Here is a 22409-nt window from a genome sequence, read left to right on the forward strand (position 1 = left end):
TTAATCCCCACGTGCCAGCTCCTGCGGCAAAAGGAAACACTCCGGTGAGCAGGGCAGCACCCCTGTAACCCTTCTGGGGCCAAAGGCGTAAATCCCCCATCCCACGGCAATAGAGCAGCCAGCTGGTCCCACGGGCGTCCCCTCGGCAAGTCCCTTCCCAAAGGCCGAGACAGAGGAGTGGGATGTCCCCCTCTGCCAGCACCTGTGGCACTCGCATCCTGCTAACGCTTCACCCTCCAACGCCAATTACATTTTTCCTTAGCCCAGATGCACGCTGGACTCCCTCAGAAGACCCAAGGGCCCCTTGCCTTATCCATGGCTGCAAGAAGCCCCCCGCCCTCCCCAGTCCCCTCAAAGGTCCTGGCAAAGGCTGAATCTGTGCATTTCACTGCAAAGAATGATCTGGTTTGTAAATACCAGTGCATGTATTTACAAATACTGACTTATTTAGTATACACACAAAAGCCAAATAAACTTTTCAGATGACTAGTCCTCACAGGCTTGCAAAACTCCCCAATTTCACTAAACAAGAGATGCCATCACCAAAAATATTAGTCAATGATGTTTTTGTGGAATTTCTGCTGCACAAGCTGGGGTGTGCTCCTGCCCCGATTCACTGAGACTTCTACGGATCTATAAGCCCGCAGCTGTCAGCCAGAAAGCTTGAAGACTTCAACAACAGGAGGTTTGCACCATTAAATTCTATTAACATAAAAACGTTAGCCTTGCTAACGAGTGTCCTGGCTCTCCCCCGAAGCAGGGTGCCCTCCCTCCCCGAGGCCAGCAGCCGCATGCCACCCAGGGCTCACCAGGACCCCCCACCTCTGCGCTGCCCAGGCTGCAGGTGAGGGCAGTGACACCACCAGCGAAAACCAACCTCCCGGACCCCAGCAGGTGAAGCAGAAATAACCGGGGGCCACAGCCATGGTGGATGACCACCAGGAACACACTGAGCCGGGGCATCACGGAGGATCTGGGCACCTGGCTCCATCCTTCCTCCCGCTCCTCCTTCTTCATCCACCCGCGGTAGCTACTACACATTGGGGACACTTGGTCTCAGCTTTTACGCTATTGTTTCCAAATCCACGGGCTCGGCACACGAGCTCAGGTCATTCCTCGCCACACGTCCCTCGCTCTGTCTGTATTTGAGGCTGTCTGGTTCAAGTTTGGGATCTGGCAGTGCCCCGGGCTTGTGCTCAGCGTGGGGGAAGCGTGCTATTTACATGCATTTAAAAGAGCACGACTGATATGGTAACATTTTTGAGATACTATAGACAAGTTACACAAATTACAAATAGATCTGAGTGATACAGAAGGAAAATGGCTTTGAGACCTGTATATCTAACCAATTTTAACTCTATTTAGATTCAAGTATCTAAAAGTGTCTGGGAAGAGTCTACAAAGATTCCCATGCTAGACAGAACCCCAGCAGAAACACACTGCTATGCCATAGTTTTCATATAGGCACCTTGGAGAGAAAACAAAATATAATACAGGCTGCATTTTTATGTGTAAACGAGTGGCATAAGCAGAAGCTCACAGGCAGCTTTCCCTTCCCATGGGAATATTACTGAGCTGCTAGAGCCTGGCTGGGACATTAATCCTCTGCCCTCAAAGGCAGGCGCCAGACCAGCACAAGGAATTGCGAGCATCTCTTATTATTAGCAAGAGCAGGGAGGCTCCTGTGGCAAATGTATAGGAAAGCAAAGGGCTGTGCTATTAACAGCCAGAGGACAGCCCAAACCCTGGGGCACAGCCTGACTCCGTCCCAGGGGCTGGATGGAGGGGGACAGTCCCGAGCACCCGCGCTCTCCGCACGAGCTCAGGCCCAGAAACGCAGCCGGTTTAGCAAGGGGCTGCCTGGGACCCCTTCCCCTTCACAGCCAGCCTCTCCTGCCTGCACCGGAGCAGCAGCTACAGGGCAGAAAAAGCAGATTAATCCCCCTCCTGCCAAAGCCAAACCCTGCCCTGTGGCAGGGCTGTCCGAGAGCAGCACAGGGAGGGCTGGCATCACACGAGGGGCACCAGCACACGCACACAGAGCCAGAGCTGGCTGGGTGCGAGGGACACGCTCCTGCCAGTGCCCGGCTACCTGCCTCCAACAGCCAACACCCTCAGCAGCTAAAAAAAATAATCACAGGCAACAGAGACACATCTGTTTTTCAGGCTTGCACAATTAAATGCCACTTAATAAACTACATTTGACCTACTTGTATATTTTTGCACATAGTTCTAGCGACAGCTGTTGTCTGGGGAAGATCACAGCCCTAATTCTGGATGAGGTTTGGGATTAATTAACAAGACAGAGGAATCTCTGTCAGGTGCAGTGCTCTGCTCCCAGCAAGCAAGGGCAGGTCTTTGCAAGTTTAACCCCGCATGACAAATTCACATACAGCCTCTTCTCACTTGCGCAGGCTTGGACCATTCACGTACTAAGTCTTCCACACCCGAATTCAGAGGCAAACCCTGTCCAGCACAGCTTCTCGTGCAGAGAGCAGTGCCAGGAACAAAGCAGCTCTGCTCGTGGGAGCCTGAAGTCAAATTCCCTGATGGCTCCAAGTACCAGGGCATGCATCCCCAGAGCAGGTGGGAGTACGAAGGTGACAGGACCCAAAGATTTCTGCAAGCCAGCCTGTGCCCTGTTTGGCTTACTGGGCTCTGCTGTCACACTCCAGCACTCTGGGGGCTCTGGAGGATTGCCACCGTGAGCCAAGGACTGTGCTCAACCCACTGCCTGGCCAAGCAAGTCTCCTTGCTAAGGTGCAGAGGACCACGGTGCAAAGCCCGGCAGCCAGGAGATGCTCCCAGGTTGTCCTCAAGAGCCCAGGCTTGCTGCTGTGGCTGCAGTCAAACCCGGCCAGAGCTGGGCCGATCTTGCGGGCACCCCGACAGCAGAACACACCAAAGCTGAGAGGGTGCCCAGGGCAGAAGCAGCTGGGTCCAGCAAGCGCAGAGCAGGCGGCAGCACGCTGAAGGCACGGTGCTCTTCCCATACAGGAGCATCACAGAAGACATTTAAAACAAACCAGCATCAGGCACAGCCTCTCTTGGCACTGTTTCAGTAAAAGTCGCTGCCACAATGATGCCCTTTCTTTAGGCCATTGACTACATGAATAAGGAGAGATGCTTCTTGCTCAGGGACAGCCAGTGCCTGTCCCATGCCCACGGGCACCGCAGCCCCAGGGGTATTTCCAGGGCTGGATGGAAGCCACGCGCGCTGCTGCTAACCTTCTTTGGGGACGCCAGGAAAACTCAGAGGCAGCTTCAGAAAACCCTTTACACAAACCCTCACACACACAAAAGCAGGATTATTTGACAGCAAATTCTTTTCTTCCCCCGGCCCCCTGCGGCCGCAGGGGCTGCCAGGCTCGTCCCAGCAAGAGCGTCCTGCCCTCGGCCCCACGCCAAAGGGCTGAGCTGGAGCGACGTGCCCTGGTGCCCCACTCCAAAGCTGATCAAGAGGTAGAAGAGGAAAAGTGAAGGAAGCAAAGACTAAACAAGCAGGATCTCTGTCCTGAGTGCTCAGAGCCTGAACTGGCTGTGCTGCTCCGGGCAGAAAGCACTGAGCCCCACAGCCTGCACAGCTGCCTGCCTTTCTGCCGGCCAGGGAGAGGGCTCCAGGGGCCACAGCAACATGGACTTGCATCTTGCGTTCAAACCCACCCGCTTGGAAACATCCCAGCCCAAACTTTCACAGTCAGGTTACAAGTCCCTTAAAGCACAAAGTCAGAACAAAAGCACCTTTCCTTTCCAAATTACAGAGATGCCTTGAGGCTGTTGAGCCTGAGAAGCTAGCAGCCTCTGCCCCATCTCTGCACTCACCCCAGTCCCTGTCCCAGCGCCCATTTCCCCAGGACACATCCTGGCTGTGGGCTGGATGCCAGACCAGGCTGTCCCCATGCCAAGTGCAGGGCTGCGCTGTCTCGGGATTCTGTCACTGCTGCTGTGAAGAATTCAGAAGCCCTGAGAAAGAAAGAGGCAGCAACCCCATCCCAGCTCTCAGCCACATTTGTTTTGCTAAAGGACTAAATTATGGGGAGAGGCAGGTTTTAAATAAGTGCATGGCATAAATAATTGCACCATCTGTTTATGATTCTGAGACAGCAACACAAAATGCCAGAATAAGACTTGAAAAGAACCAGAAAACACAATCCAAGTGCAATCCAGCAGTTCTTGCTGAGCTCTGAAATTTACACCCTGCCTTTTTCTTCTAGAAAGCGATGAGCTCATCACAGACTCCTGCCTTGCATCGGGCAGCATCTGCAATGGCAGGAGAAGCACAGAGGAGCCCAGCAGCAGCTCCTCTCCTTCCTTCGCGCTGAGCAAAGTGCAGCGGCAGAGGCAGCACCTGCCGGGAAGTCAAACACGGGGCATGGTCCAAGGGAGGGATTTCCCATCTCCTGGGTTGCATGGGAAAAAAGCCAAGCAAGCATCCCTGTCCTGCCAGGGAGGGAGTACGGACTGCTCCTCCAGACACACTGTCAGGAGGCGACGGTCCCGCTCCCAGTGGGGAGCCCTGGTGTAAGCCCTCACTCACAGAGCCCTGCTGGCTCCTGTAAGAAGGCAGTTCAACATCTGCCTCGGGATAACAAGAAAACACTCGTTCAGCCAGACCCAGCCATCTCGTTCCCCACTCCCTCCTCAGAGCCAGAGGCAGCGTCAAAGAAAGAGCCGCCTGCCTGCGCGGGGCTGGACATGCTGCAGGTGGACCAGACCAAGAGCATCCCGGATCCCTATCAGCCCTTCACAGCCACGCCAACGGCAGCCCGCTGTCCCCCCAGCTCCCTCCAGCGTGCCGGCTGCCCTCGGCGTGAGCAGGCAGGAGGACACCCCAGCCTGGGACGCTGGCTGCCCATCCTGCACCCAGCCCGCCCTCCACCCCAAACGCAGCCATCAACCGCTGCGCGGTGCCAGCACACAGCAGGGAATGACGACCAGCCCCAAAACACATTTGGGGGAAGACAGGACATATGCTCTTGGCTTCTTAGCTTGATCCAGGCGTTTGGGGCTTGCAGGGAGAGGGCGGGCAGTTCCGTGCGATCTGGATGCACCAGAGCTCCCAGGAACAAGCATGATCCAGCCAGAGCACTGGTGACACCCCAAGTACCTTCCTGAGCACAACCCAGATGCTTCGAGCACAAGGTACAAGCTTTGAGCCAGGAGATGCCATCAGGAAGGCAACAGCAGTTGGTATATGTTAAGCTTCAGCCTGTGTGGGCTTAAGTAGCTTGTAGGGACCCACGGGACCGTGCAAGGGACCACAGCCTGGCGCCTGTCAGCAGGTGGAGAAGCAGCTCTAGGTAGGGATCTGTTAATTTTAAATCTCATTACCCTGTACATTTTCCTTTGCAGCACCTGTCTCGCTGAAGCAAAGAATGAAGCAGGGCATGTATGTATGTGTACATACACACACATACACTTATTTCAATGGCAGGAAAAAGTGCCAGGTGCTAAAGAAGCTCAGCCTGGTTTTGGGAATTGCTTTTCTGGAGATGGTTTGGTCAGTCTAAGGGTGGCTCATACAAAGGCCACCATACCTGTGAAAACAACTGAGTGCCACACTGATCCCGGTGCCCGATACAGCAGACCCAACACAGGGCAGAGCAGCAGACATGCAGTCTCCTTCGGAAAACCAGGGAAAAATAACTCCTGTCCATACACAAGGGAGGGGCAAGGCAGGGCATGCAGCAGCTACAGCAGCTATCCTAACTGCCTGGCCATGGCTATAACCACTTGACTCAGCGCAGGAGCAGACCCCTCTTACCAGAACCACATCAGAGGAAGACGTGCTCCTGCCCGACCATGAACCTGCGCAGGAGCAAAGGTGAAACAGGGCTGAGGCTGGGCAGAAAAACCGCACAGCACTCCAGCCGCTGCCTGGGCAACGGCAGAGCAGTCCTAACATCAGCAGCCACTCCAGCGACTTCATATAGCTTCAGTTACAAGAGAAACAAAAGAGAGTTGTTTTGCATGGGAAAGCGAACCAGAAGGCCCAGCCTGATGTGCAGCAGGACCAGGAGCAGTTGGGCTGGAGCTGCCTGGAGCCCCGATGCCTGCTGCTTGCTTTGTGCTTGGGGAACAGCCGCAGGGACAAGGCTCGGCCGGTGGTTCTGTGTGCAGGCATGGCTGCCCTGGTCTAAGGGCTCCAGAGCCCATCAGCCCTTTGCAATCAAATTTAACAGGGAGCCAGAGGCCTCGAGGGTAATTATGTTTGTATGAGTTTCTTGTAAACAGAAGGACTTAAAAGGGGGGGACAGAGATCTTACTGAGACCCCAAGAGACAGAAATGATGCACAAGGAGCACAAATACAACAGGTGAGGGAGCCTGCTGGTCCACAGCCGCAGCATAAGCCTTGAGCAAAGCCCACGATCGACCAGACCCAAATGCGGAGGAAACCAGCCGGTGCAGATTCCCCAGGCCAGAGCTAGGTGTCCCAACAGCCTTTCCTGCAGGCCCCCAGGGACCCGTTTTGCCCTCAGTCCCTTGATGTACTCTCTCTTCCCCTCGACCACCGCCCCAGGGCGAGCGGGAATTTGGTTCCTATTTGGGTAGAAACCCCGCAGGGCATGAGACTGTTAAAGGGTACAAAGTCAGCTTCATGCACTGGATTTAAACTGCACTTCACTGGCCTGAAGCAGGAGTTAAGGGTACAGAGAAGACGAAGACATTCGACATCAGCCAGGAGCACCCCAACCTCAGGACCAGCCAGGTGCCTGAAGGGTGCAGGTAATGGGGCACCCACAGTCACCACGCTCTGAAATGCCTCCATTCTGGTTGTGAATATGCCTGAAAGACAGATACACTTACCAGCCAGTCGGGCCATGTCTTCATTTCCCCAGGAGACAGAGAGAAGGCATTATCCTCATCTTCCTCCCAGTCTGGGATGTCGTGGTCTCTCCCCAGGTCTGCCCCGAGCACCTTGAGCTGCTGCACTGGATGTGCTTCACTCTGCTCGAGCACACACCCATGCTTTGTCTGAGAAAGTTCATCAAAGGCCAATGCTTCACCACTGCCGAAAAATTTACTCTTGCTTGGAGCATCCCCTCTGTGCCCTGCACGATTCTCCACGAGGCTGATAAACCTTGGATGGTGCCCCCAGGTTCTCCTGGGGAAAGATCCACCCAGAGAGCACAAGGAATCATCGTCTATCGAAGCATAGTCAGGCTCATCCTCAGGACTGCGCTCGCTGCTTGTTGGACAGAAGAAGCCATAGACACCTTCCTCACCAACTGAAGAGTGCCAGGTCAGAAGCTCATCCCACTGGCCTGGAGATGGAGGTGGCTTTGCTCGGCATTCAACGCTCCTTGCCTCCATTGTCCATGGACAGAAACCACCGCCCGATGCAGGGAAAACTGGCAATGCAAAAACATATCTTAGCAATAACCACCCAGAAGATGGCATTTATTTTGCCTTTCCTCATTTTCCTTTCCATTCCATTCGATTAGAAAGAGATGTAATGGTCCTTACCCTGGGTATGTCCATGCTTTACTCACTGGAGTGTGCAGACCCTGCACCACTTCCTTCTGAGGTTGCAGCAAGTCGTAAAGCTCAGCTAGCCTAACTTTCAGTCAGGTCAACAGGTGCTTTAAAATACCTTGTACGCATTGGAACAGCAGCAATTAGCAATAGCTGTCCATTCTGTAGCAGTTCCCTGTATGTTGTCCACTAACATACCTCCTTGCAAAAGAGGTTACCTGCACAATTGCACTGGGACCGCTGCTCAGCCTGTCCCCACTTTGGTTTTGTATTCTTCATTTCTCTCTTAAAATAGAGAGCTACTTTTACCCTTTTAGAGGGAGCTTGTGTTTCATGTTATGCTCTTCACACTGCCAGCAATGAATGCAGCACTGCGGGAAGAGATGGGGTTTGCAAGGGTCTCTTTGAGACGTGTTTCACCCAGGTGCTGTCTGAAGGTTTGTTTCAAGCCAGTGCAGCGCAGGAGATGCTGTCTCAGACCTCTCGGGAGGAGCTGGGGCCATGCCTTCTGCACATGCAGGGGTTCAGCCGGGACAGATGGCGATCGCTCCGTCTCGGTGGCAGTGCTGGGAGAGCTTGTCCCCCACTGCCGCCAAACCTGCAGCGAGAACGGAGCATCAGGGTGGCAGCAGTCTGCCCGGCTGCTGCCCATCCACATCTGCCTCACTGTCCCTAAGGCTCTTATTAACATTCAGCTCCCTGGCTTTGGTCTACAGCACAAACAGCAGCTTATCAGACACAAGAAGGCTTAGGAAGCCTGATGTGCCAAGGTGCCAGGAACAGGGAGGCTGTAACACACTGAACAAAACCATCCCCGTTTGCTTTCCTGTAAGAGCAAATGGCTTTGAACTCTGAAACGTGGGCAGAGGGTGGCAAGGTTCAAGGAAAATAACCAAGGTGGAAATAACGAAGCTATCCTTCCCACATCGGCAAGTACATTTTTCATAGCTTTTTATTCTCACTAGGATTGAGAATAAAATCTAGACCAAACCCTGGAAACAAGGGTTTCCTTACTCCTGTCTCACAGGGACCCGTCCCCACGTACAGCACGGGCCTTGCCCCCCCGGACGAGGCAACAGCAGAGCAACGCAGTGACTCTTACGTCCGTCAACACCAGCAGCCCCATGTGTACGAGCTCCCTGCCTCACCGCACCTTCAGCTGTGTTAGTTCCGACGAGATACCTGCTTTGCTCAGTGCAGCGTGCCCCGGCCAGCTCCCCGTGCTGCCTGCAGAAAGGCTCACCCCGCCGCGCTCCCAGGGCAAGCGAGCACCCCAAAGACCAAAACTTCTGCATGCACACTCCGGGCTCACAGCCTTGCCTCTGGGCTGAGTACGAATGACGTGAAGATTTAGCAGCCTCCGACTTGACTTCCAGCCTCTGCAGCCACTTCATCAGTCACCTGTCAAGAAAGCCAAAGGTCAGGAATCACGGGTTCACTGTGCCAGCAGTCAACAGGTTCACTGGATGAGTTATTCCCTGATTTTACTGGGAAAGTCCTTCCTTTGACTGTTACCTGCACCATTCATTTGCCCTAACGTACAATGCAGCACACAGAATATTAGTCTTAAAAGATTAGTTTTGGGGGAAAAAAATGCTAAATTGAAGCTTTATCCAAACAAAGCGTAATTACTAACTGCTGAGGTGCATCCAGGAACACCTTCTTTTGAGCAGAAGAGTTGCATTTCTAGCACTGGTTCCCCGCAGGGTGCAGGAGGACCAGCGGCCAGACCCACTCTGCTGGAGAGCATCCCTGCCGCGGTTCAGAGCTGTCTGCACCAGAAGCTGCCACGGACAAAACCACGCTCCTGCCCGCCTGCAAGCGGGCTGCAGCTCCCCTCCACTGCCGCGAACCTGTCCCCAGGCACACGGGAAGAACAGACCCCCCAGCACCAGCGTCTCAGAGAGGATTTCAGCCGTGCCTGCTCCTGCCAGCCTGGAGAGCCCAGGGATCCCGGCCCTGTTGCTTTCCCATGGGAGGGTTCAGAGTGCAGCCTTTCAACTTTCCCCAGGTTGTGAGCTGGCCCTGTCTGAGAGCAAGGGCTTGTCTCTCTGGAGAGGAAAACAAAACAAAACCCACCACCCTTCATTTCTGCACCGTGAATTTGCATTTCAGAACATTTGGATGCATTAGTTGGAAGGGAAAAAACGCACAACAAAAGAACGAAACAAAATCCTAAACAATGTGTCGGTAAAACTGCAGCCTCCAGCTTCTGGGGGTGCAGAAGGTACCCCAGAGCTGCTGCTAAGGGACTTCACTTGCCACCCTGCGCTGCCTGGGCACTACCACCCGGTTGCGGCTGCCGAGCTGAGGGAGGTGGGATGTTGCAGCCCTGCTCAGCCCGGCTGCATCAAGTGCCTTTTGCTGGTGGAAGATCCCCCCTTCCCTGCAGCAGAGCTGGGGTCTCCTCCTCCTTCCCGGGGCAGCCCGGCTGCACAGCACCCTGCAGGTGGGCTCAGCCTTCCCTGGCCAAGCAGGGTGGTCCAGGGGCGAGGGGCTTGGGCTGCCTCAGTTTCCCCCTCTGCTGCAGTTTGCGTGTGAGGAGGAAGGCGCACAGTGCACCTGTATCCCCGCAGCGCGGGAAGAGGGCAGGTCCCTCTTACGCCGGGACCTTTGGGCGTGAGAAAGCAAAGGTTGCTCCCTCCCAGCCGGAGGGCTGGAAAAGGAACATGGGTGAGGGAGGGCAACATTTCAGATTATCTGATCGACTGAAGAGGTGTACTCAGAAGAGTCTGATAAACAAATGGGATTTTCTGACTTTAAATTACTTACAATTCTTAAAGATTACATTAAAGAGTGAAGTAATTTTGTCTATAGTAACGTTGCAAAAAAAGTTAATTTTGACAAACATTAATGATACACAAACTTTCCAGAAAATAAACCCAAAACCCACAGAAAACACATCACTGTAGCCACCGGCAAATCTTAGTATTTTTAAGTCCCTCATTACTAGTCAGTCTGCACTTGCGTTTAAGTACTCTCTCCTTTTTGCTAAGCGTCCTCCCCCTTGCACCAATGACAGGAAAGTTCACGCAGACTATCGGAAGGAGGAGGAAGCAACAACCCATCTGCTCAATAAGCATCAGCAATGGACAACGTGCAAACTGCTGACAAACCAGGATGGTCTCAGACCAGTTCTTTCAGGTGCAACAACTTTGCTTCCAAGAGCAAAGCTAAATAGACTGCAGAACACCGCTTCTGCAAAAAGGTCAAGTTTTTTGACCCTTTTGTGACCCTTGATAACATCTCTTTTACTAAAGTGCAAGGCAAGCTATTTGGATTACATTAGCATCACTCCAAAAGCAAGACTGTCTTAAAATTTGCTATGCACTTATGTAAGACCAATTTTAAAATGTTAAGCCTCTAGTAAGCCCTGACTCTGACTGTACAAAACCTTAAAATCTGCTCAGCTTTCCACCCACCAATAACTTGGGCAAGGGTTGAAGAAATTGCATTGAGCAATTGCTCCGTGATATGCAGAAGTGCAAGAGGATGGTACGCTTCAGAGCATAAACACATTAATTGACTAATAGATGGAAATAATCCAGAAAGTCTTAATGATTTCCTATGCACAACTCTAAGTGAACTTACTCTAATTCGTATCTTGATCATTATCATCTTGGGGAGGAAAAAAGACATGCTTAATCATTTCCCCACTGCCGTAGTAAATAGGCTTTTTTAAAAAAATGCCCCTTGTTGAATGAAAGTAATCTTCTTGCTCAAAATTGCATAAATATTACAGAAAATGCAGAGACCCTATAGCATGAGTAGGTCAGGCACAACAGTACGAGCCTCTTCCCACGTCGTCGGTGATGGCCACAGTTGGAAGCTCAGAACTCACCTCCCCAAGGCTGCCTGCAAGCACCTCGTCCTTGCTCAAGAGGACACGAAACAACAGGCTGCTGCATCCCAGCTCTCCTCCGATGGAACAGAAAAAAACGAGGGGAGAAAAAGAGAGAAGCAGCCAAGCTCTGAGGGACTGCAAGGTCGTGCCGCCCTCTTGTGACCACCGGGACATTTTGGCCTTCTCTAGCCCAACAACTGAGGGCCCTGGAGCACCCTTAGCCATGTCCCTGCTGCCACCTCCTTCATGAGAAGGCTCCTCAGCCAAGGTGCCAGGCTGCTGCAAGAGAGTCCCGCTGTCACCCCATGGCACACTGCAAGGGCATGGATGTGCTTCAGGTGATTGCCTCAAATTCCAGTACTGGTCAGCGATGGTTTTTAATTGCCATCCACTTATTAGGCCACCTTCCTACCAAGTTTCTGCTCCCTCTTTACCCACACCTTATTTAGTCCCTTTGTATGTTAATCACAGCGCACTCAGTCCCGGTAAGCACCACTTGGGCAGGCTTGTGTTAATTAGGGGGTTACCAAGACCTTCCTCCCCTAAAGCTGCAGGCAACAAGAGAGAGGGGCTGCCTGCATGAATACCAGTTTAAGGGTAAGCCAGCACAGCTGTTCATTCCCCTTGGCAGAATCCGGGACCAGACGGGAGCGCAGGCAAGCTTTAAGCACAAGCAAACTGATGTCATGGCCCAGCTTCGATGGGCTCTGGCACACGTGCCTGACGTGTCCTGCTCTGGGGTACGGGGCGCTCGGTGTTGGGCCAGGGAGAAGCACTGGTCAGGGACATGGGGAGGCTTCCACCCTTCTGTCCTGCTGCTGTTACCAACAGGCAGCTCCCCTTTGGTGTCTCGTCCTTGCAGAACCTCAGCGTGCCTTACTGGCCCATGGGCATATCTCTCATGGACCTGTAACAAGAACTTCAGGGCTTTCTCTTCCTCCCCAGAACACAGAAGTGTTGCTCCCTTACAGCACCGCCCGGCATAGGATAACAAACGGCCCAGCATACGCAGACCAAATGCTTGCTCTGGTCCTTGCCCCAAGATAACACCAGCACAACTGGCTAGGACATAAGAACATCAAATATTGTTGTGTATCTGCAATAGCAGCAATGTTCTTCTAGCAGAGGGAAAAGGATTTGTACCTCAGCCTGGTGCTTCTACCAACATCTATTAACTCACTGATGCACAGACACACAAATCAAATGTTTAAAAGCATTCCAGGCCATATAAAATGCCTTTTTATGTCCAAGTATTGGCAGGATCCCTTTGGAGTGCCTCTATGCTTTAAGAGAGGCTCTGCCAGCCCAAGGTGCTGCCTCCCAGCCCCGCAGCCAGGCCCAGGAAGCTCCTGTGGGACAGGCCATTCCTTACCACTAACCTGAAGTAAAGCCTGCACAGTACTTTTCAACCACACATAAGATTGCCCAAATGCCTTTCAGTGTGTTTTAATTTATAAAGTTAAAACAAATAAATTCTTTTCCTTTTCATTGGTATTAAATAGATCAAAATTAAATTCAGATTCAAACACATACAACTTCAGCTGATAAACAGTATTAAAAAAAATCTTAGTAGGAAAGAAAGCCCGGTTTACGCATCAGAAAAATCATCCACTTTCTCTACAGAAAAGTTAAAACACTTCATTAAAGGCAAGACATCTGCTTTTCTCCTTGCTCTCCTTCCCTCAGCCAGCTTTAAACAAGAAGAGACTTTTTCCCCTTAGAAAGCATGACAATTGAGTTATCACATACTTTTCACAACAAATTAAAAACATATGTTGTGGTTATAAGGATTACTTACCTGCATGCATTTTTGGAGGAATGCATTCTCTAACTGGCTGAACAAGATGAAGTACCATTCAATGAACAGGCACTCTCAGTGCTCTCATGTAATACCATCATTTTAAAGGACTATCATCAACAGGAATTCTGGGCAGTCTGCAAATATCAAATAAGCTTGAGGTATTTCACTTGCCTAAACCTGAAATTTTTCAATCATGCTTTAATGTGCCTATATCTAGTTTGCTTTGGGAACCACCTGTTTGCTGAGGGGCAAGCCAATTCAATAAAAGCAGTGGCTCTACAGAACATCAAAGTTTGGCTGAGGAACAAATTCCAGTTTTGGCTTCTTAATTTTTTGAAGTCACATAAGACAGTTAATCTTCAATCAATCAATCTGATGCTCATTTCTACTGGTGCTCATCGCTTGCTCTCTCTGCCTTTCCAAGCAATTATATTCTACTCATAAGAAGGGCTATATTCTTCAATAGATTATCATCTTCAAGTTGAAAGGCCAAGCCACTCCTAGTGAAGCTCTTCCAAAGCCAATTATAAGATTGTAGTGGGAAAATTATTTTTGACAAGATATACTGTGTCCTTTTAAGCGTATTGGCATCAAGCACATCTCACACAACAGAAAGCTGAGAGAAGCAAGGCAAATCAGGCAATGAGCTACAGCAACTAGAATTCCAGGCCGAGGACATTAACATCCTCTACTCTGCTTGAGGAAACGATTAAGAAAACCTCCGTACATAAGACATGTAACTTTATTCAACTGGAGGCATGAAAACTCAGAAAATCTAGTTCCCTACCTGCATCCTGCCAGCTAAAACCTTAGGGCAAGTGATATAAACCCAGCTAAAGATTTTACAGCTTTAGAAGATGATGGCTTCCATACTAAAGGATTGCCATGAGTCAAAAAACAAACAAACAAACCACACCTTCACCATACAACCAGCGTATTTCTGCCTATCCTTTCAGATTAAAAACACCTCTCGACTAAAAACTTCGGTGACCAATTGAACAGTAGATCTAATTAATATGAAAACAATTTTCTTCTCTCTTGTGTAAGTCAAGAGCAATGATACAGAACAAACCATCATGAGACATATCCAAGTCAAAAACAAGCAAGGAAAAAGCTGGGATTTTAATTCTTCTTAAAAATAATTTTCCTTCTTTTCAAGAACATACTGGATCAATTAAACGTTACTCCAATTATCTTTCAGATATAATATCAGCCTAAGTCACAAGACGCTACAGAGATAGAATTCCAAGGATTTCTCTAAAAGCATGGTTAAATTCTTGTGCTGCAGTAGGAAAGAAAGATTTGGCTCAAAGAATCCCACTGTAGCCATCAATAGCATTACTATCTACTTCCCTTGAATATTTCTTTTCAGCTTCATAAAGCTAAACTAATGTTTAAATAAATGGAAAACTGTGCACTTAAAAAGAAAAATCACGTTCCATAGTAGTAATAATTTAATGGAAGTTTAAAAATTCTCCATTTCCATTTTATACCCATGTCTATGAAACACTACAGCGCCTCTTGCAGCACCTTAGAACAGCTCCGGACAGAGGTGTAAGGCAGGCAGCAAGAACAGCTTCATGCATACTCACCGATAACAACCATTCTGCAGCAAAGCTGGGTCCCTGCCGAGAGCAACTGATTTTTCCTTCCCTCTTCTCCACACTCCCAGAAATGCAAAACGGTACTTCTAATCTGCATTTAGAAATTTCCATCCCAACTATCAAATACTTATAGTGTTTATAGCAGAAACTGCACTTTTATATATAAATATAAATTAGGCATATTTACACCTTAGCAGGACCCACGTACATCAATTTCAGGTCTATCTGCATTACTATAGGAAAAAGGAAATATGCTAATTTTCAGGAAAAGTAACATTTTAACAGCAGCTTTTTCACCCCCAGATGTTTCAAAGCTCTCCCCTTGGATTGCTTACTGAAAATAATGGACAACAAAAATAATTTCTGTACAGTTTTCAAAACACAATTCTCCAGGTCTCAATCCCTATGCTGAAATATAAATGAGACACTTCTACACCTGTATATGGTTCTCCAGGCAAGGTACAAAAGTGCACCTACAGGGAATTGGAGAAGAAAGCCTCCTCCCCTTTTGCAAAAAGTATTAAGCAAAAAAAACCCCCAAACAAACAAAAAACCCAAACCTATAGAAAAGTTTCTCACATCTCATAAGTACAAAGAAACAATATGCAAATTTGTACACATTTATGTTGAAACGCTGTCCATGTAAACAACCAAATGAAAAGTCACATACAAGCAGTTAAGACCGGAATTCAGAACCTCCTTCACAGCAGCCACCACCTTCATCACGATTTAGTTTCCTCCTTCCAACCTGTTTTAAAACTTTTGGGGATGAGTCTTGGTGCAGTATGTTAGCACCCAAACATCTTGAGTATCAAAACCTCAACTTACTTCACACAAGCTTTTGTTTTGTTGTTTTGTTTTTGTTTGTTTTTTTAACATATATATATATACACACACACTTTACTTGGTGCTCTCCAAACAATTTCCCATTCTCAGTAAGCAGAGTGATAGCTAAGTCCCTGTTGCAAACCAGTTTTGACTGTTTCTCCAGGACTTTTAACTCTCTAATCTACCATCACATGAAAAGATTTGTAACTATCCAGTGTAAACACACTCCCTCTCAAGATACATGGATTAGTCAGTGTAACTATGGTGTTGAAGGCATTTGGCTGCAACACTCTTTCTTGACACACAAAGGGATGAAACAAATACACAACACATGTATAGGAGCAAAGGCAGTTCCCGTCTGCCCAGCTCCAATTAACTGCAAAATGGACCCAACTTATTTTTTGCTGAAATCTAGTTTCAGAGTGAAAGCTCACAGTCCTATGATGCATGTTATATACATTTCACCACTCTGTAAGTGAATGAAAAAGGAGTTGAACAAATTTCTTCCCTACCCAACACGGAACAGCAATGAAGTTCTATTATTTCATAAGGCATATTCATCTTCAGTGAGAATCCAAGCACAAGCAAGAATTCTGCCAAGTCGTGTGATCCTATAACTTCATCTTCATCTACCCAACGTCTTGAAATTCCAGGATCTCCCACTCTATTCCTTAGGTGGAATAATCCCTGTCACAGTGGGCATTTTTTATTTAACACAACTAAAGAGCCGGGCTAAATAAAAAAACCCCCAGCAGCTGGACCTCTGTATCTTTCAAAAAGAGGGACACACAAACGACCAACTTTTGCAGTTCTCTGGCTTTATCCCATAACCTGCCTTTTTACAATATCTATCTATATATAAATTAGAAAGAGATAAAGCCAATGATGAACTGCAGTGCTCATGAAAAAACTCCAGTCCATATTACACAGTCTCTTCTGATTGGAGATCACTGAGGTGTAAAGGTGAGAATCATCCAGCTGATAACAAAGTAGAAGAGGAAGATGGGGTACACAACAAGAGCTTTGCGGTTTGGAGGTTGACTGTCTGCCAGGAAAGCTGTAGATGCTGGTGAAAAAGAAAAATACTTGAAATGTGAGCAGCATAAAACTAAAAGTCTAAGATCCACTGCAGATATTAACAATTTTGAATTAGGATCTGCATTACAATTATGCTGAAAGAGAAAACAGAGTAATCCATTGCTCAATACCAATGGTCTATAATCACCAATTAAAACTTTATCATATAGAAAGATAAATGCTGATTAACATTCTGTAACAAGAGTCAGACTTACAGATTGAGAGCAGGAGAAATAATGCAAAGGCATCTGTATGAAATTAGCATTTTCTAATAGTATTTATAACATAGGTCACAGCATAAAATACCCAGTAGTCTCACATGGGTTTTAATATTAAGTTATCATCCTTCTGCCGCAGGCAATTTGCGTATGACCATGAAAATCGACAGAAGCACAGGCAGAGGCTGAATCTCGGCCAACACAAGGACTGGAAGAACTGTTTCTACAATACTTCAGCAGCCTAAGAAACACCTGAAACTACAATATCCATTGGCTTTACTCAACAGAATGCATGCAGATCTACCTCCTTAAGCATCATGCTACTCAGTGCGCACAACAGCATTATAACACAAAAAGGTACTCACCTAACGTTGACCAACCAAACATAGCTACTACTACAATAAGACGTATAATGAAGCTGACAGTTCCAGAACCTGCCAGCAGTACCAGCCTGCACACCAGCATCGCTACTGTCAGGGGCAGGACACAGTAACCCAGAACGCACAGGCTCTGAAAAAAGGATCTGGAAAGGAGAGACAGAAATGGGAAAGAAGTAGTCAAACCAAAGCATTGCAGAAACTCCATGCATGGGAGCATTTTAACTGCTACTAAATAAACCAGCACTCACATAGTTCCTCCAAGAAGCTTTGAATTTAGTGTGATGACAACTGCACCAAACCAGATGATGACAAAGACCTCAGCAAACTGGGGCCCTCCATCGTCTTTACTATCTGCTGATCCACCTTGAAGCATCCTGTTGTAGGTAACAGATAAAAGGAGTCATTTGCAATCGATGATGGAGTTTTCATAGACTTGGAGTAGATGACGGAATAGGAACCCGAAACATTGATCCCCAGTTAGGTTGCAGACTGATCATTTTTCATCTGCTTGCTTATTTTTAGTAGTATCCTCAATTTTGTACAGGAAGGGAAAATGGTTGTGGCTCAATTGAGGGGATTTCAGTCCATTTGTTTATTTGTCTTGAGGAGTCTGTAAGCATGTTGAGGAGAATAAAACCATAGACAACAGGCTAAGAGATGCAAATTGAAGTACCACAAGTTCGGTAACCTCTCAAAGCAGCCAGTGTAGTACATGATAAAACACAAAAGCTTTAAGAAAAGCTTGTAGTAACTACAGGACACAAGCAACACAAAGCCTGGAAAAGTGAGCATGCATTGGTTTGAATATTTGAATTACACTGTCTACTTCTGCTAAAGCTTTGTCAACATTTTACTGAATGGTTTCTGTACATTGAGTACACAGGTGTGCCTCAATTAGCTGATAGATCTGACCAACGTTTCCACTCTACCCCAGGCAGATCTGCACACATATGCTCCAGTGGAGCACCAGAAACTCTGGGAAGTCACCATCATCTCCCATCTATGAACTACTACAACAGCCTCTCTTTTTCCACCTCCAGGATACGTAACACATACACTGCAGCTCTTAGACAAAGGTTTTGGCCTGCAGGTTAGGGTGAAAGTTGGCCAAACGCATTAGACTCAAGGGCAACATGAATCGGGATACCTTTCAGTAAAATCATTCTTAAGACGGGACTAGGAAGAGTTCACCTTTAAATCCTAAAACCAGAGGGTCCTAATGGGCTTGAAGTGTCAGAAACAGCATATCAGAACACCCTCCAGCAAGCACCTCCCCATCCTGTTGCTGATGTACTGTGCTGATGGGCTTCTTTTCACCTGTGGCTCCTTGCTAGGCAGGGTTCCTTGTTATGCAGAGTTCATCATTAAGCAGAACTTGCCCCACCATGATGTTTGAGACATTAACTCTTTCAGTCTCTCACAATTTTATATGAAAATCTAAACAGGCAGTGTTTGCAGAAGACCAGAGAAGGATTAGATGAACTTGATCTCAACACATGTAGTCAGAAATTTTTAATTTCTCATTTCTCCACCGTAAAAGACTATAAAATCCCAAATCCACCCACTATAAGTACTTACAGTGCAAGCGAGACACAAAGCACCAAAGGGCCCCACAGATCCCCTGTAGGTAAAGGAAAAAATAAAATCATAAATATCATAGAAGGATGCTCTGTTTCATTTTCCCCGAGAGTAATAAAGCACTCTTTTCCAACTCCCAGTGTATCATATTGCATATTATACTTCCTTATAATTTTCTTACTTAGCATCTTATATGCCATATTCTATAATATAATCCATTCAAAGCCTGCCAGGTGCTAAAGCTACCTGCTGTACGTATGCCGGCACATGTTCCACTTTTAAAGAGCTTTAGTAACACTCTGATTTTTCATGTTTGCTATTCAGCATTCTACAACAACAGAAAGAACGTGGAACAGACAGTTCTGAATCCCTGTCCCACTGAACTCCTCCTTTTCCCATGTAGGCAAAGTCTGTTGGCAAAACATCCTTTCAAGATTTTGAAAATCTTCTTGTACGTACAGTCTCTCAGGAGCGCACTACTCTTCTTTGGATACATGACATGGACAAATTTCTTCCCAACGGCCTTCAGATCTCTCATCTGAAATAAAGAAGCAACACTTTATCCTTTCATAAAAATTACAGTTTACAACTAAAAGCAGTAAGAGAGAAGTAAAGGAGTATCGATGGTAAATCAAGGTAGGATCCAACCCAAAAATTTCTGTAGCATCTTCTGCAACAAACAACACCTATTTTTTCTACATTCCTTAACAACCACAATGTTTTATCCTTTAATAACACCCAATTAAGAACAACATTTTGTTTGCTTCTCTAGGATAAGAAAATGAATGAAAAATCTTATTAGCTGGGACAGTTTTCTTCCAAGGTTCATCTGAGGCCTTTACCCTTGCAAAGATTTTGAGATCATAGAGAAACTCTGGGGCCGTAATTCAGATATTTTTTGACCCACAAAAATTCATTTTACATAGCTAGTTCCGATGGAGTACAAGTCAAGCAAAAATACAGTTTTTGCATAGCAGTCTTCCAAAGATATTGGCAAAAACACATGTTTTACCATAGACAGGGGCACAGACTCACAATAGTGTCCCTAACAGGCTCATCCAGTGTGGAGTAGTCTTCATCAGGAGAGCGAGATCCGACAGGAACAGTAATCTCCCCTTCCACTGGAATATCTTCAGATATTGACACATCTGCGAGACCTGCAAACTAAATGTTTTTTAAAACATTAAGAAAGAGAGAAACACAAGCCAGCTCATACTCACTTCAGATGTTTTTCAGTTGGGTTTAGGATGAAAACAGCTGCTTATAATTCAAAGATACAACACTTAATAACACAGTCAACAACAGAGCCCAGCTGCTGCCTGCTTGATTTAAACAGCTCACAGTCTAAAGAGGTGAGTAGATAAGTATAAGCAAAGCATTTCCGTTTTCTTCAGTAACTCCCGATAACCTGCTTTCTGTTCTCTGGTAAGACAGCAACAACTAAAGGAAGCGAAAAGCTTGTTTGTGTGTTTCAAGTAGCATAACACCTGATAGCTGTCCAACTGCACCAACGCGCCCGAGTACCCTGTCCTTCAGGGGCTCCGTGGGGAAACAACTCGTAAGAACCGTACGGAGATCTATAGCCCGAGCTCAAAGTCAAGGCTGTTGATCGCCGAACGTCAACAAACCCGATTTCCTCCACCCAAGCGGAAAGCTAAAGCACTCGAGCTCCCACAGACGGGAGCAAACAGAAAACAGCCCGACCAGTTCTACAGTCAACTCCAGGGCAGCCGAGACAGGCGGCAAGCAGCAGGGAGGGAGCGGCAGGAGGCCGACGGCTCCCTCTCCCTCTCCCTGCCCTCCGCGCCAGCCGGCGGCCGCCATGGCCTCCCAGCCCCCCCGCTGCCGCCTGCTCCCCCCGCCCCTGAGCGGCAGCCTGCCCCAGCTTCGCCGACGGAGGAGCGAGGAGCCCGCGGCGCCCCGCGCTCAGGAGACACCGGGGACTCCCGCCCGCTCCCGCCGCCCCACTCACCAACGGCCCGCCGCCGCCGCTCCCCTCCGCCGCCGCCATCTTGGCTGCCCAGGCGACGTGGAGCGAGCGCGCTCACGTCATCAAGGCGCGCGGCGGCCGCCGCTCGCGTCACGCGCCGCCAGGGCGTCCGTGGCAACGCGGGCGGGCCGCCTCCCCCCCCCCCCGTTCCGCCCCGCCGGCAGGGGGCGCCCTCGGTCCCCAGGCCTCGCTGACGTGAAATGCCCCCCTCCGCGGCAGCGCGGGCCCGGCCCCGCTCCGGGGGACGGTGAGGGAGGCGGCGCAGGGGCACCGGCCCGGCCCGGCCCGGCTTCCCCCGCCCTGCGGTAACGGGGCCGAAACTCGGAGCGTCGAAGGAGGCAACAGCCCCGAAGCGCGGTGCTGGAAATGAGCTGAAAACCGCCTTCTAATGGCCGCCGAGGGCGCTCGGAGGCCGATCCCTCTCCGCTGACCCGGGCTCCCCGTGGCAGAGGCAGGCCCGTCACCCCCCCCCCCCCTCCGGCCGGCCGGGGAGAAACCCAGGGACATTCGTTAGCGTTAACGAAGCGGCCACCGGGGAGGTAATCGGCGCAGAGAGCCCCGGAGCTCACCGTCACCCGGCCTCCGGAGCGGAGCCCGAGCGGCGGCCGACAGTGAACAGCAGTTACCGGGGGCGAACGGCGAGGGACCGGCCCGCCCCGGCGGCCGGGCGCCGCCGGCACAGCTGCGGTAACTCCGCCGCCGGTTTTGTCCACGGCACCCGCCTGACCGAGAGCCCCGGGGCGGTGGGAGGGGGGTTCGCCGGGGGTCCTGCCCGCCGAACTACAAGTCCCGGCAGCGGCGGGGGCGGCCGGAAGCGGGGGTCGCCTCCGCCGAGGGCCCGGTTCGCCGCGGGGCCGGCCCCGGGCGGGCAGCGGCGGAGGTTGGGGGGGGGGGGACACACACGGACACCGGCGGGGCGGTGCAGGCCCCGCCCGAGGCTGCCGGGGGCGGTGCCCGCCGGGGCGACGGCATGGCCGCGGCGCGGAGCGGCCGGGGCGGGGGGAAGGCGCCGTAGCCGCGCCCGGCAGCGGAGAGGAGCGTCCGCCGGGGAGCCATGGGGCACCCGCCGCTGGAGTTCAGCGACTGCTACCTGGACAGCCCCGACTTCCGAGAGCGGCTGAAGTGCTACGAGCAGGAGCTGGAGCGGACCAACAAGTTCATCAAGGAGGTGATCAAGGACGGCAACGCGCTCATCGCCGCCATACGGGGTGAGCGGGGCGGGGGGCCTCCAGCCCTGGGCGGGAGCGGGACGGGGCCGGGGGCCCGGGTCCTGCCCTTCGCCGCCGGTGCGGTGGCCCGGGGATGGGGCCTCTCCGAGGCTGCCCCGGCTGCGGCGGAGCAGCCGGTGCCTCTCTGCTCCGCGGCTGGACGGGATTTCTCCTTCTCGAACGCGTTTCTGGAAGCCCACCTTCGGCTTGGCTCCCACGGAGCCTCCTGTGCCCGCACCCCGTCACCGGCATCGCTCCGGGGTGGGCCGGCAGGCCACGGGCAGCGAGCTCCGGCTCCCGCCGCGCCTGGGCATCCGTCCGGAGCCGGCCCTGCGTGGGGACGGGTCGGACTCCCGTGGTCGGGGCGAGCCGGGCTGACAGCGCCGGCGTCGCAGGGCCAGCCG

The 22409-nt window shown here is 50.2% G+C and overlaps 3 protein-coding genes across 5 annotated transcripts in view; 1 reads left to right on the top strand and 2 right to left on the bottom strand.

Moving 5' to 3' along the window:
• The window catches only part of STARD8 (StAR related lipid transfer domain containing 8), a 79539-nt gene extending 71534 nt beyond the window's left edge, over positions 1–8005 (bottom strand). The window contains 2 exon segments of the mRNA XM_052813345.1: positions 6809–7353; positions 7696–8005. Coding sequence (XP_052669305.1) covers positions 6809–7353; positions 7696–7756 — 606 coding nt within the window. The 5' untranslated portion in view covers positions 7757–8005.
• A 7327-nt stretch (positions 8006–15332) lies between these two features.
• YIPF6 (Yip1 domain family member 6) lies at positions 15333–20869 on the bottom strand. Of its 2 annotated transcripts, XM_052813349.1 has the most exons (7): positions 20780–20869; positions 19843–19971; positions 19267–19345; positions 18808–18850; positions 17478–17603; positions 17215–17372; positions 15333–16620 (listed from the first exon to the last, which is right to left on the bottom strand). In XM_052813349.1, the coding sequence occupies exons 1-7, from the start codon at positions 20816–20818 to the stop codon at positions 16502–16504; spliced, it is 693 nt and encodes a 230-aa protein (XP_052669309.1). In that variant the 5' UTR covers positions 20819–20869; the 3' UTR covers positions 15333–16501. The 2 variants fall into 2 exon arrangements, with proteins under 2 accessions (XP_052669309.1, XP_052669310.1); XM_052813350.1 differs by lacking the exon at positions 20780–20869 and having other exon boundaries at positions 19820–19971.
• An 808-nt stretch (positions 20870–21677) lies between these two features.
• OPHN1 (oligophrenin 1) overlaps positions 21678–22409 on the top strand; it is a 69201-nt gene continuing 68469 nt past the window's right edge. The window contains exon 1 of one of the 2 annotated variants that reach the window (XM_052813347.1): positions 21678–22005. In XM_052813347.1, the coding sequence (XP_052669307.1) occupies positions 21852–22005 (154 nt within the window). In that variant the 5' untranslated portion in view covers positions 21678–21851. The remainder of the gene's footprint in view (positions 22006–22409) is intronic. The other variant, XM_052813346.1, reaches the window with a different exon arrangement.

This window comes from Harpia harpyja, chromosome 18, assembly GCF_026419915.1.
Source record: "Harpia harpyja isolate bHarHar1 chromosome 18, bHarHar1 primary haplotype, whole genome shotgun sequence".
NCBI classification, from domain to species: Eukaryota; Metazoa; Chordata; class Aves; order Accipitriformes; family Accipitridae; genus Harpia; species Harpia harpyja.

Bases quoted from the DNA above. Each gene is read 5' to 3' on its own strand.
- YIPF6 (XM_052813349.1), bottom strand. From the start codon at position 20,818: ATGGCGGCGGCGGAGGGGAGCGGCGGCGGCGGGCCGTTG. The intron at 19,972-20,779 runs GTGAGTGGGGCG...AAAAACATTTAG, and splicing joins GCGGCGGCGGCGGGCCGTTG to TTTGCAGGTCTCGCAGATGT. The intron at 17,373-17,477 runs GTGAGTGCTGGT...TCTCCTTTCCAG, and splicing joins AAGCTTCTTGGAGGAACTAT to ATCCTTTTTTCAGAGCCTGT.